The sequence below is a fragment of the Schistocerca serialis genome, chromosome 1, assembly GCF_023864345.2.
Source record: "Schistocerca serialis cubense isolate TAMUIC-IGC-003099 chromosome 1, iqSchSeri2.2, whole genome shotgun sequence".
NCBI classification, from domain to species: domain Eukaryota; kingdom Metazoa; phylum Arthropoda; class Insecta; order Orthoptera; family Acrididae; genus Schistocerca; species Schistocerca serialis.
In genome coordinates, this window is record NC_064638.1 from 244,939,907 (window position 1) to 244,960,862 (window position 20,956).

Below are 20,956 nucleotides of genomic sequence, written 5' to 3' on the forward strand. Positions count from 1 at the left end.
CAATTCAGTAGATCTATCCTTGGATGGGCTGAAGTAGGGTTCCTGATAAAATGTAGATGTATCGATATTTTTTCCAAAAATATATCGATACGTAACGGTGATACTTTCTTCCTCGATGATATGATATCGAAATAGCAATATCGAGTGCTGGTATTTTTATATTATATTTTTTTCGTTATTTTCGGTAAATATTTGAAATTGTTCTTTTGAAATTGCAGTGGAATATAATTTTACTTTCACTGTATGAAGGAGTCCTACTACTTTTTGAGCTTCCGACACGTGGACGTTTTGTCTTTGACTGTGTGAAGCAAGTATAGGTGGAACAATGAAGTCAGATTGCACCTGAGGGTGGCGGAGTGAATGGAATAACAAGATTTCTGATATGAAGAAACAGCACACCAACTGCGTAAAAAAAAAAACAGTTTTAGCGCAACTAGCATGCTATGTCTTTCACATCGGCATTCTTCGAAAACAGTTGTTGTCAATGATGAACAAAAATCTAAATGACAAGATAGGTGTTTGCGATGGACGGCGACGTGTGAGGGGAAATGCTGACGTAACCAGCACCATGTTCGACACTACCAGTGCTAGGTCTCTGGCGTCACAGAAATGAAAAAACAGGAAATGAACCGGAAGTGTTCCAGACAAATCCGATATGCACCGAAACCGAACGATAGACCCATCAGACACCTTTTATTGTGCCACTTACACAAAGTTACCATTGCCAGCAAAGTGTGAACGTGCATCGTTTTCCTTTCAATTTTTGATCTAAGGGGGATTAGCAGGCTGCTAGATTGTTGATGTCCAGAATATCTAATAATAAATCGATACTTAAATATACAGCTCTAAAACCGGCGGTATTTTTACCATGACCAGTCTAAATTTTTACTGGCTGGTACATCGATATTTTTTCCGTCGATAGCTTTTTTAGCAATATCGAGAGCAAAAATGATATTCTTTTAAATATCGCTATATCGGACTCCCAATAGTTTTAAAAATATTAACAGTCCTAGTTGTAAGGTTTAAATGGAGACGCAGTCTTGGCTCATGGGCAATAACAGAATGTATAACCACTGTAACCACTAAAGCTTGGAATATGAACAGTGACGTGAATGATGAATGTGATGAGTTTCACAAGGAAATAGTGTCCTTAACGATAACCATGGAACGTATCCAGTTTTATAATGCTGATTAAAGTGGTATATGAAAAGAACTTCACTTATCACGAACTTTACTTTTCAAGGGAGACAAGTTGGTAAGAAGTTCTGTGCAGAGTGATGAAATTCATTCTTGCACCATCCAACCCATTATATCGGCAAGTGGATACGTTTTTCCTAAGATACTGGTAATTTACCAGGAACCTAGAAGTCAGTTTGGAGTGCAGGTAGTGCAACATATGCTGAAACCACAAAATCTGATTCAAATTGACTAAAAGTCTGGCCTATTCGTGAAACAAATCCTGATGCAATTCTTTCAAGATTTCTGCTTCCCACATGCAGCGAAGGAGTTTCTTCTTCTGTTTGATACACTCGGGACATACCGTGACAGGACTCATATCGATGCTATCCGACCGCAAAACATGGTGTAAACTGTCGAGACCCCTGGGTACACACATTACATTCAGCTACTTGGTGTGCTTTTCTTTGAATAGTTCACGGCAGTGCTGAAGCAGATTGACGATCACAGTATCCTTCATGACTATCAGTTCACACCATCGTCGAGGGATTCAATTTCATTGCTGATGTGTATTCTACACAACTAGTTCTGTTCTCCAGTCTTTGCAGACTATGTTCGGTACTCCTGGACTGTAACTACATATGAGACTTCAGACCAGAGAGGTTTCAAACGCTGCCCGATGCGTTTTTGATGTTCAAACAGTGTGACTCGGAAGATTGCTTCATGCAAGCATTCATGAAGTGTTCCTACTATGATAAGCAACTCTGTTTCTCCACTTGATACTCTGTGATCGTGTTCATCCTCGTTATCTTTTGCCAAGAGCTGCCAACAAGCCATTTTTTGAACTCAGTGACTGAATATGTGCATGCATGTAATTATCAATACCAAATACTGTGTGCATATTTGAAATGTACATATAAAACTCTTATATGCAAACCAAAACTTTGTTGAAACTGCAACTGCAACTCACGCTAACCCCTTGTCAGCAATGTTCATGAGACGGTGAGCATCACATCTTGGAGAGTGTTTCTATCGATTTTACCCAACAACATAAAATGTCGAGTTCTCTCGTAATGAGCATTTGTTTGCGTACACCTCTAGCCCAGACACCCTTTATTGATCAGCTCACGTGGCCTTAGAAATTTGTATGTAACGTCAAAACTATATCGAAGCCCATGTTTGGACAATCAACAGTTGACGAGCACAGCCTCGTATACAAGCATAGGATGAATCTTAGTGTTTTGACGGTGTGCTGCTTGTTCAGTAACATTACAGGGACGGACCTGTGCTCTCAGAAGATGTTTTAGAAGACAGGGGCACGGTTCTTGGTCGAAATATCAGGGGAGGAAAATAATGGATGCAACTGTATTCCTGCAATTTTATTGAAGAGGTATAGAATTTGGTTCGTTCAAGTCCTAGTCTGGCTAATTTAATCTGTATATTCAGTGGCTTTCATAAATCACATGATGCAAAGACCGGAATGATTACTTCAGAAGTGTCACAACCGGCTAGATTAGATTAGATTAGTACTCGTTCCATAGATAATGTATACGACACTTCGTAATGATGAGGAACGTGTCAGATTAATAAAAGGTGCCTATACAAGATATTACATTAGACAAAATATAAATATTACATGACACTCAATTTTTTTGTGGGGGTTGGGAAATTATCCAGTTACTATATCCAAAAATTCATCTAATGAGTAGAAGGAGTTGCCATTAAGAAGTTCTTTTAATTTCCTTTTAAATGCTGTATGGCTATCTGTCAGACTTTTGATGCTATTAGGTAAGTGACCAAAGACTTTCGTGGCAGCATAATTTACCCCCTTCTGAGCCAAAGTTAGATTTAACCTTGAGTAGTGAAGATCATCCTTTCTCCTAGTGTTGTAGCCATGTACACTGCTATTACTTTTGAATTCATTCGGATTGTTAATAACAAATTTCATAAGTGAATATATATATTGTGAGGCTACAGTGAAGATTTCTAGCTCTTTAAATAAGTGTCTGCAGGATGATCTTGGATGAGCTCCAGCAATCATTCTGATTACACGCTTTTGTGCAATCAACACTCTTTTACTCAATGATGAGTTGCCCCAGAATATGATGCCATACGAAAGCAGAGAATGAAAATAGGTGTGGTAAGCTAACTTACTCAGATGTATATCGCCAAAATTTGCAATGACCCTAATAGCATAAGTAGCTGAACTCAAACGTTTCAGCAGATCCTCAGTGTGTTTTTTCCAGTTCAACCCCTCATCAATGCATACACCTAGAAATTTTGAATATTCTACCTTAGCTACCGATTTCTGATCGAAGTCTATATTTATTAATGGTGTCATTCCATTTACTGTGTGGAACTGTATATACTGTGTTTTGTCAAAGTTTAATGAGAGCCCATTTGCAGAGAACCACTTAATGATTTTCTGGAAAACATCGTTTACAATTTCATCTGTTAATTATTGTCTGTCGGGGGTGATAGCTATACTTGTATCATCCTTCCCACATCTTTGTATGATTGCGTTAATTCCCTTTCTCTAATGATACACAAGTCGACGTGGAGATTAACTCTCCTCCTCTGTATTATTTACATATAAAACCCAGGAAATGTTAAGAAAGAGTACATGTAATCCGATGTTTGTTATGAAATATCTAGTACGATTATTGGGAAAGTATATTGAAATACATACTGTCCTGCCTGCACTTTCCAAATACGTCCAGTGCGGTGTGCTTCATCTTGAAGTTTGATGCAATGATTTCTAGGGTGGTCCAGTTGAAACCTCCATCTGAAGTTAGCTGCATGAGGTAACAGAAAATAAGCATAACCTTGCACTGAATGTAATTTTTGGAAAAATAAAGGAATTATAGTGTCTATATAAAGCAGTACATTTTCTAGGGAATGCTGTCAGTTACTCTATGGCCATATAGACATTTAAAATTATTGTGTACGTAAAATATTGCACTTACTCAATACACAGGGTGTCTATAATCAAAGTTCCAGGTTGAAAATGCCCAGAATGACGTCAAATTTGAACAGCATATTATTGACGGAGGGGAACGTCATGGAACAAAGCATTTAACAAAAAAAAAAAAAAAAAAAAAAAACACAAATAGACGGCGCTGTAAGCGTCTTAACGTAAATGAGGTCGGCTACAAATGACAGATGAATCGCAATACGATGGCTATGGCTGAGTTGCACATTACACCATCCATACTGTTCAACGTGTGTGCCAGCACAAGTTCGGCAGTCAAAAATTGTGGCACGGCAAGATCGTACGACATCAGTTGGGAAAAATCGGTTTTTAACTGTTCTGTGGTCCAACACCGCCTAAAAAGCGAACTGACATTGGTTTTTTATTTCTCTGGGACCAAAACCGCATAAAAAGAAAAATAGCATTGATATCTAACTGTCGTGAGACTGGCGCAAGACATGTTCAATATGCTGTCCACTGTTTTCTGCCACAAACTGAAATCGAGAAACAGCATGTTCCACAACAGATCGTAGTGTTTCGGGGGTGACGTTCAGAAAGCGTTGCACAATGTGTACCTTCGGTTCTGCTACGTTCGTAACTGGGGCACTGAACACAGCTTGTTTCAGAGAGCTCCACAGGCAGAAGTCACACGGTTTAAGATCAGGTGATCTGAACAGTCAGTCTGAAGGAAAATGACAGCTTATAATTCTAGTATTTCCGAAATGCTTCTGCAGCAGCCGCTTCACTGGCTGTGGAATCTATGGAGCAGAAGAAGACCCCACCCACACGTACACCCTGTTAAAGGGTTGGAATGACGTTGGTGTGCAAAAGACTCTCATAGCATTTACCTGTGACGGTATAAGTAACAGGACCCTCATGACTCATCTCCTAGGCAAAAATACGACCCTACGATAAACAATGCCGTCAACTCGCAGCGCCCAGTCACCTTTGCACACTGAAGTGGTACTGGTTGATGTGCATGCGGGTTCTCCGTTGCCAATATTCTGCAATTCTGCTGATTGAAATGTCCTTGGAGATCGAAATGGGCTTTGTCCGTTCACAGGCTGTTCCATAGCCATTCACTGTCTACTTCTATGCGAGCAAGAAGTTCCAGAGTAAACGTTTGTCTTGCTGGCAGTTCAGCAAGAAGCAACCCCTGAGCACGAATGATTTTGTGTGGATAGCAATGCAGGATATTTTCTAGGATTTTATACACCATGTGCGCAGACATGTCCAATGTTTGGGCAATTCCCCACACACTGTATGTTTGCACCCCACTGCTCGACCCCTCCAGCAATGCTGTGGCCACTTCTTCGACAGACGTCAGATCAACTGATTTTTTCCCTCTGCCACACTGCACTTACGTTAGAAGAACTTGTCTTTTCGAATTTTGTAATCATTTTCTCCAGACCCTTAGCAGACCCTAGACCGATGCCTTTTTTCATACCCTTGAGTATCCGGAACTTCTGCACGGTTACTGGCGTCCAGTCATCGTTCTTGTAAAAGAGCTTTAGCAGCAGCGCACGAGCCTTCATGGAGACAGTCATGTTTGGCGTCTCGGACGCCAACTGTGGAAGAGCCACGTGTCGCGCATCTGTTGGTGTTCACATTATGAGGCTTACATTACATTACATTACATCTATTAGCCAAATTTTCGCTAATTTTTTTGTTCCATGACGTTTCCCCCTGCATCAATTCTGAAGCCATTCTGAGCAGTAGTTCTTTTTCTTCAGCGTTTTGAAGCTGGAACATTAATTATGGCCACCCTGTACAACAGGAAGCCAACTAATGAAATTATTGATTGGCGATTCCATGGAGTGTTCTGTGCACCACGATCAAATAGTGGATAGAATTGGAAGGAAAATCAGCATTGGCCATATTTTGTTTTATTGTCAGCAAAATCGATTTTCGGTCACTTAGTGACCATCCTCAGTGCTGTAATACGCAATTAAAATTGGTAGGCACAATTTTAATTGTATATTACAGCACTGAGGATGGTCACGGGATTGGTAGGCACAATTTTAATTGTATATTACAGCACTGAGGATGGTCACTAAGTGACCGAAAATCGATTTTGCTGACAATAAAACAAAATACGACCAATGCTGATTTTCCTTCCAAAGCTAATGAAATATTGCAGGAAATGTAGCACTATATTGGTACATCCCATAAAAATATTTCTAGACGATAACAGATTCAGAGAGTAATTGCTTACCATAGTGGTCTTCTTTCCATAACAGTCAGCGAAGCACTGGAAAATAAGAATATTTATTACATCATGCACACTGGATACAAATAATAATGAAGTAATGAATGCTGATACCTGCACTTACCCTTGCTGTTGTATCATACTTGTCTGGTATAGTGCCGTTTTTCCGGAAGGAAATGATCGTTTCTGAAACAACACACAATGATTTTGCCGTTTAAGCTTAGCTGAATGAATATGCTGTGAGTATATTCATAACATGGTAAACAACCCATATTTGCCGGCCGGAGTGGCCGAGCGGTTCTAGGCGCTACAGTCTGGAACCGCGCGACCGCTACGGTCGCAGGTTCGAATCCTGCCTCGGGTATAGATGTGTGTGATGTCCTTAGGTTAGTTAGGTTTAAGTAGTTCTAAGTTCTAGGGGACTGATGACCTCAGAAGTTAAGTCCCGTAGTTCTCAGAGCCATTTGAACCTACCCATATTTTATACATTCGTGAGACATTTAATTAGGTAAAACTGCTGTATTGCACTGTCGACATGTCAAAAAAATAGTTGATTGCACTGGTCTTGATGGACGAATTCGGTTAATTTGATCACTGGCGGTTTGCGGTTCGCAAAGCATGGGACTCTTCATCTCTGAGGTCACTGAGGTAGTACGTTTTTCATGTGCCTCCTGTAGTGTTGCACTGGATTGCAGTTCACGCTCCATCTCGTCTAATTCTAGCTTTATGGTACTTGTATAATTATCTGATTACGTATAGAAATTAAGAAAATTCAGGGTGATGTAATAGTAAAGTTTAATTGGCTGATTCTGTGTAAGCCTACATATCTTCTTTCAGGAGCTACTGTATGTTCGACATATGTAGCTAATGTTGCATGGGAACCAAACCATTGCGAGAGCATATGGGTGACTATGGCAGTTCCCGCTGCAGAAGCGTATTATGATGAGGTGTCTGGTTAATGCAACTAGCAGACACAGGATCCAGTTCTGGTTATTATAGTTGCAAAGCTTCTAGAACATTGGTGCTTTCATTGAACCCATGTGTTGTGGCGTAATTTCTCTACGAGGATAACCCTTCCTACAAGAATGGGACTGTCCGTTTACCAAAGCGGGGGAAAACGTGAAATAGCACGCAATGTTTACGTTCTTTGTATGCTCTGTTAAGAGTTGGATACAGGATGAATGGCAGAATCCCTGAAAGAGCTTTATCAAACTTCAAGAGTCGCTGGCAGACAAATATTTATTCACAGTCCTGGCTGAAAAGTACTCAATAGAGGCTATAAATAGGGTTGCTGTCTGTTGTTTCAGGGAAAAGACATTGCGAAGCAGCACTCGTCATATGTCTCTGTGCCACAGTGCGCGGCGAGAAAAAGATGTACACGCATATCCTGAGGATCTTACAAGAAAGAGCTCTAGAGGAGCTGCATTATTAACATGTTCTGTGGTCATGGTGTATTGTGACCAGGGCAACTCCAACATCGTCGATTAAATCTAGCAGCTGATTTAATGGCATCCATTGGTATAGAAGACGGCTGCACAGAACAGCCATGTCCCACACTCCAACGTGCTAGTTCTTCATGTATGTCTTGTCTTGGCGATAGCAGGAGAGAGTGTTGTACCTTGAAACACTTTTAAGACTTCCACCTCTAGTCAGTATTGTAACCGAAGTTTGCCATATTTTGTTATTCCATTTTTAAATGATAGCATTCGCTTTTAAAGTGCTACAGTCTTTTTCTGTAATTACAGAAAGTACTCCACAAAAGTAAGGTTTTCCAAGTGTGGAAAAGTGTGTCAGGGTACAATATGATCAAGTACTTAGGAACAAATATTCAACTGAAATTTAAAAGTGTCCCAGTTGATATAATCTAGCCGATGCTGTATTTAATAGTCTGTTTGTTACATTATTACTTTAAAAAATCGCAATAACCAAAAAGTGAAATCAAATTAAGTAGAAGCATTATCAAAACCTAGTTAAAAGTTGGATACATTTTGAAATGAAAGCTATTGAAAACACAAATTTCCATCTTCAGGACAGGTCAAATTGCTACGACATTAAAGGAACTCACAATTGCTTCATTTGCAAATATCGCTTCTTCCACGATAGAATAACTTCTTCCGTGTCAAGGTACAAGACGGTGTACAACCAACGTATGGCTTACCTGACCATATGCTATACAATTAGTTTTAAAAATATATAGAATTTTACTCACCGTGAAATTCTATGGCTGAAGAATTAATATCATCTTCTAAATGGCTTAAATATATATCGCGGCACATAAATGTAAGGAATTAAGAATAGTTACAAATGCTGCGCAAACAAAACCTCACATCAACAAAAAATGCAAAAAAATTACAATAACTGATTTTAGCTCTCTACTGCGCGTACCTTCATGTGATTCTAAAATAAATCACTAGGCTGAAACACGAACCAGGAAACATCAAACGTTCGTAGGTACATTATCCCCCCAGGTACTTCACTCTCCCCTTTATAAATCGTTTATAACCACGTGGTCGCTGTTAGTGTCATTTTCCTTGTAAGTGTGAGATTTTTAGTGACTTTTGGGACTAGTGAACTACATTGGGCTATCGCCAAGAAAGTATTGTTTTTGAATTAAATAAATGCGTAACACCCACATGGCAGAATACAGGTTTTGATCAGTGCCTTTGGTTTATCAGTTGTTACGTGAGCATCAGTCTTCTGTCTGGTTTGATGCGACCCACCACGATTTCGTACTCTGCGCCAACCTTCTCATTTCAGAGTAGCACTTGTACCCACTGTCATCAATTATTTGTTGGATATATTCCAATCTTTGCAACTACCTCTTGAATTATGGAAGTTATTCCTGATGTCGTAACATACGCCCCACAATCCTGTCCCTTCTTGTCAGTGTTTTCCATATATTTGTTTCCTCGCTGATTCTGCAGCAAATTTTATGCCACCTTCACAGTGCTAATAGAAGCATATTTGGGAATGTGCACGCTCAGCTTTGTTTTGGTCGGTATGGCTCTCTCTGCTTTGGTGTCGGCATAAGTGTATTTGGGGACGTGTACTTTCTGTTATGTATAGTTTTATGAAACCACTGCACTTCCAAATAAATTCAATTTCTTTTTAACTGACCAATCGCAATAAATCCTTTGCCAACTGAAGCACTCGATATCCCCTAACCATTACTGCAATGGAGAGAGCGTACTGCATGCACTTTTTGCAATGATGCACAAGCAGGTAAGCATTGCCGAGCTCCTGCCCTTTCATCAACGGGCCGAAACGCCGTTCTAAGGTAAGTACATTTATGAGGGACTTTCAGTTACGAGGGTAATTCAATTAGTATCCGCAAAGTAGTTAAAAAATGGTTCAAATGGCTCTGAGCACCATGGAACTTAACTTCTGAGGTCATCAGTCCCCTAGAACTTGGAACTACTTAAGCCTAACTAACCTAAGGAGATCACACACATCCATGCCCGAGGCAGGATTCGAACCTGCGACCGTAGCGGTCGCGCGGTTCCAGACTGTAGCGCCTAGAACCGCTCGGACACTCCGGCCGGCCGCAAAGTAGTTATAAAATATTATTGTAATCAAATAGGGAACTTACAAGAACATCATTTTTCGACATAGTCTCCTTACGTTTCAACGCACTTTGTCCATCGTTGTGCAAGCTTCCTGATGCCCTCATAAAAGAAGGTTTTCGATTGAGCTGCGAGCCAGGAATGTGCCGCTTCTTTCACTGCTTCGTCCGAGGCAAATCGACGGCTCCTTAGCCGGCCGGAGTGACCGAACGGTTCTAGGCGCTACAGACTGGAACCGCGGGATCGCTGCGGTCGCAGGTTCGAATCCTGCCTCGGGCAGCCTCGGGCATGGGTGTGTGTGCTGTCCTTAGGTTACTTAGGTTTAAGTAGATCTAAGATCTAGGGGACTGATGACCTCAGAAGTTAAGTCACATAGTGCTCAGAACCATTTGAACCATTTTTGACGGCCCCTTAACGCCTGTTTGAGTGGACCAAACAAGTTATAGTCAGAAGAGGCAAGATTGGGACTATATGGAGGATGATCCAGTACTTCAAATTTGAGTTTCTGGAGCGTTTCAGCAGTGTGGGCAGTAGTATGCAGACGGGCATTGTCGTGTAACAACACAACACTACACCTTTTGACAGCAATTCTCGGCGTTTGCTTCGAATTGCAGGCTTTAGCTTGGCAGTAAGCATCTCACTGTAACGTACACTGTTTAATGTTGTGCCCCTTTCCCCATAATGTTCCAGTACTGGACCTTGTGCGTCCCAAATAACAGTAAGCATCAGTTTTCCTGCGGACGGCTGGGTCTTGAACTTTTCCTTGCACGGCGAATTTGGATGTTTCCATTCCATACTCTGCCGTTTACTCTCCGGCTCGTAATAATGGATCCATGTTTCGTCACCAGTAATGATCCTGTCTACGAAGTCGTCCCCTTCGTTACCATAGCGATCCAAATGTTTTTGGCAGATGTCCAAGAGCGTCTGTTTATGCAACTATGCGAGTTGTTTTGGGACCCATCTTGCACAAACTTTATGAAACCCAAGTCTGTTGTGGATCATTTCGTAGGCAGAACTGTGACTAATTTGCAGATGATATGCTACTTCGTCAATAGTTCATCGTCTGTCAAAGAGAATCATTTCACGTGAACGCTCAATGGTTTCTCCATTTGTGGCGGTAAACGGTCGTCCGGCTCCTTAACAGTGCGTAACACTTGTGCGACCATTTCGGAATTTTTCAATCCATTCGTAGACACTCCGTTGTAGCAAAACACTGTTCCCGTACTGTACCGGAAGTCTTCTATAAATTTCGGCCTTGATATGCCTGTCGACAAAAAAAAAAAAAAAAAAAAAAAAAAAAAAAAAAAAAAAAAAAAAAAAAAAAAAAACGGATCACTGAACGTTGCTCTTCTTTGGTGCAAATAGAAAGCGGAGCAGCCATGATTAACAGTATGGCAGCGACAACAAAACTAACCTAGCAGCTTGAAAATTGCAAATATATAACAACAAATAAACAAAGCATGCGTCATCAACGTAAAACGACAGTACTACCAAAATAAACAAAAATATAACTAAATTGCGGATAATAATTGACTTACCCTCGTACATACTATCTAGGCAGCAGCAATAATGTAGGGGTAGGTGTTTCCCTCACTCGACCCTAATTAAAAACCGCCGACAGCACATCACTGCGTACGCTGTTTCAAGGGGCACTGCAATTATTTTAGTTAGAGGAAAATTGACACCACAAGAGTCAACAGTCATTGGTAACAGCTGATCGTAGTAGCGGATCGCCAGGCCACTAGTCAGCAACATCATTCGCCAATTGAACGCTAGAAAACAAATCCACCGAGGAGTCCAAACATCCAAACCACCTCCTGGTTAGGAGGTAGACCTATAGAAGCCTCTGATCCTGCACATAGCAGGACACACAAAATACACTCCTGGAAATTGAAATAAGAACACCGTGAATTCATTGTCCCAGGAAGGGGAAACTTTATTGACACATTCCTGGGGTCAGATACATCACATGATCACACTGACAGAACCACAGGCACATAGACACAGGCAACAGAGCATGCACAATGTCGGCACTAGTACAGTGTATATCCACCTTTCGCAGCAATGCAGGCTGCTATTCTCCCATGGAGACGATCGTAGAGATGCTGGATGTAGTCCTGTGGAACGGCTTGCCATGCCATTTCCACCAGGCGCCTCAGTTGGACCAGCGTTCGTGCTGGACGTGCAGACCGCGTGAGACGACGCTTCATCCAGTCCCAAACATGCTCAATGGGGGACAGATCCGGAGATCTTGCTGGCCAGGGTAGTTGACTTACACCTTCTAGAGCACGTTGGGTGGCACGGGATACATGCGGACGTGCATTGTCCTGTTGGAACAGCAAGTTCCCTTGCCGGTCTAGGAATGGTAGAATGATGGGTTCGATGACGGTTTGGATGTACCGTGCACTATTCAGTGTCCCCTCGACGATCACCAGTGGTGTACGGCCAGTGTAGGAGATCGCTCCCCACACCATGATGCCGGGTGTTGGCCCTGTGTGCCTCGGTCGTATGCAGTCCTGATTGTGGCGCTCACCTGCACGGCGCCAAACACGCATACGACCATCATTGGCACCAAGGCAGAAGCGACTCTCATCGCTGAAGACGACACGTCTCCATTCGTCCCTCCATTCACGCCTGTCGCGACACCACTGGAGGCGGGCTGCACGATGTTGGGGCGTGAGCGGAAGACGGCCTAACGGTGTGCGGGACCGTAGCCCAGCTTCATGGAGACGGTTGCGAATGGTCCTCGCAGATACCCCAGGAGCAACAGTGTCCCTAATTTGCTGGGAAGTGGCGGTGCGGTCCCCTACGGCACTGTGTAGGATCCTACGGTCTTGGCGTGCATCCGCGCGTCGCTGCGGTCCGGTCCCAGGTCGACGGGCACGTGCACCTTCCGCCGACCACTGGCGACAACATCGATGTACTGTGGAGACCTCACGCCCCACGTGTTGAGCAATTCGGCGGTACGTCCACCCGGCCTCCCGCATGCCCACTATACGCCCTCGCTCAAAGTCCATCAACTGCACATGCGGTTCACGTCCACGCTGTCGCGGCATGCTACCAGTGTTAAAGACTGCGATGGAGCTCCGTATGCCACGGCAAACTGGCTGACACTGACGGCGGCGGTGCACAAATGCTGCGCAGCTAGCGCCATTCGACGGCCAACACCGCGGTTCCTGGTGTGTCCGCTGTGCCGTGCGTGTGATCATTGCTTGTAGAGCCCTCTCGCAGTGTCCGGAGCAAGTATGGTGGGTCTGACACACCGGTGTCAATGTGTTCTTTTTTCCATTTCCAGGAGTGTATGAGGATCCTCCACTAAGTAAGTTTCCCTATTTTATTTCTCTGCAAAATAAAGTGTGTGTGTGTGACAGGTGACGGCTGGCGAGTTCGACCGGTCTGTGTTGACAACGCTCACACTGGCTTACGATGCACACCGCAGTATCTTGCCAGTACGCAGCCAGTTAGCATGGTGTTAACACTACTACGAGGTGTGTAAGACGTAACGAGACTTATAACACTGTAAACTATCTGGCAACGCTGGTTGTTCCATTCGTGTAGACCGATGCGTTCATCCCTTCCAGATGCTCAGTTGTTTCAGCTCCATACGGCCATCAAATGATTACTGAGAGCGCCATCAGTGAAAATTTTGTTGTGTGTTTATAAAATAGAAGAACGTAATTTAGAGCAACGTTATGCCATCAAGTTTTGTGTTTAACTTGGGGAATCCATGAGTCTGACCTTTTAAAAGCTGAAACAGGCCTATGGGGAACATTCGTTACCAAGAGCACAAGTTTTTCGCTGGCACAAATCATTTTTGGAAGGCTGAGAACATGCTGCAGATGAACCTCGCTCAGGAAGACCTCCAACTTCAAAAACCGACGGAAACGCCGAACGTGTGCGTGCTCTTGTAAGAGAGGACCGAATTTTAACAATAAGGATGATGGGTGACCTGTTAAACACTTTCTCAGTTTATCAAGTTTTGGCCGAAGTTTTGTACACGCGAAAGGCTTGTGCCATAATGGTGCCGAAAAACTTCACAACTGAATAGAAGGACCTTCCAAAAAACGTATGCGTTTTTCTTCTTGAGAGGAATGCCAATGACCACGAATGGTTCAGTCGTGTGATCACAGGTGACGAATCTTGGATTTTTGAGTACGATCCTGAGACAGAGTGGCGAGGTGAAGAGTGGCACACTGAGACATCTCCTCGATCGAATAAAGCTCGAATGAGCAAATCAGATATCAAAACAATGCTGATTTGCTTCTTTTGATAGTAGGGGTCTCATGCATAAAGAATTTGTTCCTCCAGGACGAACTATCAGTCAAGTGTTTTACAAAGATGTCCTTGAAAGACCCAGGAAAAGGGTGAATCGAGTGAGACTGGACATTGCAGACAAGTGGATGCTGCATCATGACAACGCCCTATGTCACACAGCCACTTCCACCACGGAATTGTTGACTTCAAGCTGCATTCCTGTTGATCCACAGCCCCTCATTTACTTGATCTGACTCCTTGTGATTTTTTTCTTTTACCGAAATTGAAAAATGATTTAAAGGACCTCATTTTGTGACCCTTGAGAACATTCAAAAGACTGTGACCGACATGTTAAAAGACCCTACAAATTTTAGCCTTTCAGCACTGCTACCAAGATTGGAACAACGACTCCGCCGGTGTATAGCTACCGAAGGGTTGTGCTTTGAAGGGGACGATATTGTTGTCTGAAAAAATTTTGGTAGTTAAAAACTCACTTTTATTACTTTTCTCACACTCCGTGTAAATGTGTCTGCTTATGAGATGTGCTCTGTCATTCGTTTTTTCGCAGCAAAACAAGCAGCAGCAGATGGATTCGGCCAGAATGCTCCTGGAAATGCGTCAGAGAAAGGGAAGTCTGTTATTCAAACGGCTTACCACTGGGATGAGATCTGAGTCCATCATTCGATTCCTAGGACAAAACGTCAGAACAGGGTTTGGAAAAATCATGACGAAAGTGCCCAAAAAACGGCAAAGATCAACATTCGGTGATGAAGCTTATGGCAACCATCTTTTGGGATTGGCAGGGGGTGTTATTCGTTCACTACTTGCATCACAACACCACAATGAATGCAGGGAGGCACTGTAATGTCTTGAAGAAACTGCGAGTGTCATCAAAGGAAAACGCCCTGGACTTCTGTTTCGCAAAGTTCTCTTCCTTCATGACACTACTTGGCCTCAAGCAGCTCAAATGACCCATGCGGCATTCAAGGACAAAACAATGGCTCACTCCCCACCCTCTGTCTACCTGTCCGCCGAACGAATAAGCAGTAGCAGATCCATTCTTAAAACTTTCCAGTCACACCTCGTATAACCCTCCGGCCCCCTAGCGAACTACTAATTTGGCAATTTTTTCAGTGCGTCTTAGCAGCTAACATTTTGACAGGGTATTCTGACAATGTAAAAAGCTTCACAGAATGTTTCAACATGTCGGATTGGACCATGGGCGTATCTTTGTACCGTCATAACTAACACAAAAATCTTCTGCATGGCGTCCGTGGCGGGTCTAAGCACATTTAACTTCTTACCAGCTTGGCACTAACGAATGTTCTGAGTTGTTGAAACACACCGTCGTATCTTCCGCTGCTGAAATGGCTTTTTCGTGGGATTTTCGCAGGCGACTTGAACATAGTTTGGAGCACCGTATAGGCTTCACTTCATAAAAATCGGGTCAAGGAAAAAAGATATCCATCCACACATATTATAAAAATGTATGTATGTATAAATGTACATATCTATGTTCGTCATCTCCTCCTAAACTACAGGACCAATTTCAACCACAATCGGTAAACACCTACTTACTGTCTGCAGGACGATGGTTCAAATCCGCGTCTGGCCATCTTGAGTTACGTTTTCCGTGATTTCCCCAAATCGCTTCAGGCAAATGCTGGGATGGTTCCTCTGAAAGGGCATGGCCAACTCCCTTCCCCATCCTTCACTAATCTAACGGGACCGATGACTTCGCAGTTTGGTCTGCTCTCCCAAATCAACCAACCAACCAATTGTCTGGAGAGAATCGCTGTGGACGTAAGAACCACATACTTATCAAAGGGCTGGGAGTTGGGGGTGCAAAAGTAGTGTAGCTCATGACATGCGAATTTGCAGACTGATGGGCGAATTCAAAGACTTTATTCAGCCAATGTCAGAGAATGAGAGCACTTAGTGACTTGCAACAAACTTTTCACATAATCTTCACGAAACTTTTTCTCGCTCACAAACCCCCAAAAAAAGATGAAGTAAAAAGTTTATCGCTTTCTGCAATTTCTCTGTTCATGCAGTAAAACTGCCACACAGGCATGAGTTCTTGATTTATTACTTCTTTGCTACCAACTGTCTTGATGACACATTTTGCAGACAGTATTCACCTATACAGCTGAATGTACCTGCAAAATTATATCATTGCACGACACACAGCCCAGGAGATATGACGTCATTAACACCAAGATGCGTGAAAAACTGCCGCATCATACATGACGCTTAAATTTATCACTTCTCTGCTATTTATTCACAGGAAATTTCGCAAATAGTATTCACATATGTCCCTCAATGTACTGACAGAATTATATCATTGTGCAACTAACAGTTCAGGACAACATAGCGTTGTAAACACCGAAATGCGTGAAAAACTGTCACATCACGAATGATGTTTAAATCTATTACTTCTCTGTTACTAACACCATTCGCAAAAAAATCGTAGACAGTGCCCACATATGCCGCTGAATGTAGTCACAAAATCACATAACCGTACGATACACTGTTCAGGAGACATAACATCATAAACACTGAAATGCGTGGAAAATTACCGCATATTGCATAACTTTTTAATTTTTTAAGGCTTTACTGCTAATTATTCACAACACATTTCGCAGGCAGTACTCAAATATAACACTGAATATGATTGCAATAGTATATGTTGTACAACAAACTGTTCAGGAGACATGACATCATAGAGACTGAGCTGTGTGCAAACGAAACTGCAGGAGCAAACTCGCTAGAGATAAAGATGAAATACAGGTATATGTGTAATATAAGTGTGTTAAATATATGGGACAAGTGCATTTTGTTGCAAAGCTGGTGACGAAAAGCTCCTCCTAAACCCCTGGATCGAATTCAGCCAAACTTTAATCTGTAAAGAAATACTGCGGGAATAAGAACCAGCAGCCTCCTACTGGAGTGGTGGTGACTATGTGGAGGCAAAAGGGGTGACGGAGAGATGGACAGACAGAAATGGGGAAGGATTACATGGACACAGATATGAGCGAGCAGGGGGATGGGCAAATGGATAGAGAAAGGGAAGAGAACGAGATGGATAGAGGAAAGAAAGAGGAGGAGGCAGACAGAAGGGGGGGGGGGGGGAGGAGATGGACAGAGGAAGGTAAGATGAGAAGATGGACAGAGAGAAGGGGAGAGGAAAAGATGGATTGAGAGAGGGTTGGTGAAGGAGTTGGATAGAGAGATGGGGAGGGGGAAATAAGCAGAGAAAGGTAATAGGAGACAGGAGATGGGTAGAGAAAACAGGAGGAGACGATGGACAGAGGAATGAGGAGAAACATATGAAAAGAGAGGGGGGAGGAGGGGATAAAGGGAATGAGGAGGAGATAGCAGGGAAGGAGGAGAAGGACTTATAGAGATGAGCAGGATGTGGACAGACGAGGAAAGAGTCGATGAACAGATGGGCAGGAGCAGACAGAGAGAGTGATCAGGAAGAGCAGATGGACAGGTTGGGGGGGGGGGGGTGATAGGGAGCAGCAAATGGATAGAGAGAGGGACATGGGAAGGCAGACAAAGAGTGGGGGAGGGGGAGGCTGTTCAGAGAAGGGGGGTTGAAGGAGACAGACAGAGAAGAGGGTGGAGGAGATGGACAAAGAGAGGGGGAAGTAGGAGATGGGCTAATGGAGTAAACACGTAGCTGGGAAATGACGGGTACTCAGCTGATACATATTACAAAAATGTATGTTAGAATGTGTGTTCCACATCTCTTCCAAAATCAAGCAACCGATTTCAACCAAATTTGGTACACATATCACTTACTGTCTAGAAAGAATCGCTGTAGTGGTAAGAACTACCTTCCTGTTATAAGACTAAGGGTGAGGGTGAAAATGAAGTATAGGCCACGACATGCCAACATTTAGATTTAATTCATCAAGAGCACTTAGGGACTTGCAACAAACTTTAAACATAATTTCAAACCTTCACGAAACTTTTTCTCGCTGACACTCCCCAACAAAATGAAGAAGGAAAAAAGTTTATCGCTTACTATGTTTTCACGGTTCAGTGTCGCATCAGGCTAAACGTTTTAATTTATTCCTTCTTTAGTACTCACTGTATTCGTGACTCATTTTGCAGAAAGTGTTCGCATATACTACTGAATGTATCTGTAAAATTATATCATTGTATGATATATAGTTTTTACGGCACCATAAACGCTGAGATGAGTGAAAAACTGTGCATCATGCATGACGTTTAAGTTTATTATTACTAACCCAATGAATCGATTTAGATAACATTTGGTACAGAGATAGCCTGAACCCCGAGGAAGAACATGAGCTACTTTAGAAAGTATGTTGTACGATACATGGTTATTGATTTGAAGAATATTACGCGAATCAGGGGAAAGTACTTACTCTTTGGAAAAGCTATCTACTCTTTGCCTTTGGGAGTTTATAATGTTTGTAAAAATGCTTTTATTGGCTGATATGTGCTACGTGATACGATTGAAAGTAATAAATAAAATGCTTATACAATCTTCGATATGTTTAATCCATACTTCCACACTATTTGTTGCATAACATATAGCTATTATGTGCACTGTCCATTATTTGTTAGCCGAGCGGTCTAAGGCGCTGCAGTCATGGACTGAGCAGCTGGTACCAGCAGAGGTTCGAGTCCTCCCTCGGGCATGGATGTGTGTGTGTGTTTGTCCTTAAGATAATTTAGGTTAAGTAGTGTGTAAGCTTAGGGACTGATGACCTTAGCAGTTAAGTCCCATAAGATTTCACACACATTTGAACATTCCATTATTTGAGAATGAGAGCACTTAGTGACTAGCAACAAACTTGACACAGACATTCAAATCTTTACGAAACTTGCTTTCTTACAACCCCAACGAAATAACGAAAGGAAAAATATGTATCGCTTACTTTATTTTCGCCATTCATGCAGCAAAACTGTCACATCAGGCGTGATGTCATGATGTTTAAATTCATTACTATTTCTTTGCTGCTAATTCTTTTCATAACTCATTTAGGAGACAGTATCCACATATGCCGCTGAATGTACCTAAAAAATTACACCATTGTATGACATAGTGAGAGGGGGAGGGAGAGATGGACAGAGAAAGGAATCGGTGAACATGGACAGTGAGAGGGGGAAGAGCAAATGGACACAGAAAGGAAAGAGGAAAAGGATGGAGTGAGGCTGAGGAGGAAATGGACAAAGAGAGGAGGGAGTAGCAGATAGATAGAGAGAGGGAGGTGGGAGGAGATGGATAGCAAGCAGTTGGTGGAGGTGGTGGACAGGGAGAGGGGGAGAAATATTTCGGCTGAGAGGGGGCAGAGGAGATGGATAGAGAGAGGTGAGGAGAAGGAGATGATTAATAGAAATGAAATAAATACACACATGGGTACTCAGTTAATGAGGAGATAAGGAGTGAATACAAGGTAAGGCTACAGGATTGATTTCAAATTCTGGAAGAAGTAGAAGAAAAAGGAGAAAGAAAAGAGGAAGAAAAAAAGTCGGGAAACATTCATACCTGTAATGTTTGAGACTGTGATGGAACACCAAAAAATGCAAGAAAGGAAAGGGAGGGATAAAATATAGTACAATAAGGAGTGCTAAAAGGTGACAAGAGAAAAGAGTACAAACAGAGGATGCTAAGTGACGATGCTCTACAGTGTAGAGAAGAATATTCAAAGGCATCAAGAGGAATTAGGAAAGCAATAGGAAGAGGAAAGAGGCAGTTCATCAACAAGCAACTAGAAAAAGCTGAAAAAGACAAAGACAAGAACAATGTAAGAGGATTGTATAGCTATGTAAGATTTTTCTTGGAGGGTTAAAAATGAAACATTTCAACGATGTAGAACAATGAAGGTGACTTGATGGCCGGCTAAGAAGAGGGCATGAACTTATGGAAGGACTATTTCAAAGAACTGTTGAGTGTCGCTGTAGCAAAAGATATGAGGAAACAAAGACCTATGGAAGGACCAGACCAAAAGTGGAGAGTCTAATGTGAGGGAAACGGATGAATTTCTAAAGCAAATGAAGAACAATAAGGCTCCTGGAACCGATGATATGACAATAGAACCACCGAAACAAGGCGAAGAAGTATGCAGAAAAGCATCGTGTAGAATGATTCTGCGGTTTTGAATGGCAACAAGTAGTACTATGTTCAATACATAAGAAAGGAAACAGAACCAAGTTTGAGAATTACAGTTGCATATATCGTTACTATGCAGTGTGTACAAGATCTTTGTTTGCATTCTCTTACTAAGGCTGTTACCATATGTAGAGGAACACCTTGAAGAGCATCAGGTCGGATTTCGATAAGGCATTTCAGCAAAGGAATACATATTCATTCTCAGACAAGTAATTGATAATATGTAGGAATTATCCACAGAAACGCATATAGAAGATAATGGAAGAATCAGGAGTACCTTCGAAACTGATTAGGCTGACCAAAATGTACAGTGAGAAAACTGAAGTGAGATTTGAAGGTAGGAAGTCCAAATGTTTTACAGTGGAGACAAGTGACAAACAGGAACACTGCATCTCCTCCAGCCTATTTACCTTGCTATTGGAGAAGACAGAAAAAAGAGCGTCATCAGTGGGAAAAAAGTGTAAATTAGGTGGTCAAGTGAAACTGTTAGCATTTTGCCGATAATACTACCGTTATAGCGGAGGCGGAATTGGAACTAATAAGAACAGCTTAAGTGCTAATAGCGTAATCACAAAAAGTGGATCTGAGAATAATCAGATAAAACAATGTATGACTGTAACAATAAACAATGA

The 20,956-nt window shown here is 42.3% G+C and overlaps 1 protein-coding gene across 1 annotated transcript in view; it reads right to left on the bottom strand.

Annotated features, from left to right (window-relative positions):
* The window catches only part of LOC126457235 (uncharacterized), a 112,857-nt gene that overhangs the window by 72,931 nt on the left and 18,970 nt on the right, over positions 1-20,956 (bottom strand). Inside the window, exons 3-5 of the mRNA XM_050093374.1 lie at positions 6,481-6,542; positions 6,363-6,398; positions 3,866-3,971 (exon numbers count right to left, since the gene is read on the bottom strand). Coding sequence (XP_049949331.1) covers positions 3,866-3,971; positions 6,363-6,398; positions 6,481-6,542 — 204 coding nt within the window. The remainder of the gene's footprint in view (positions 1-3,865; positions 3,972-6,362; positions 6,399-6,480; positions 6,543-20,956) is intronic.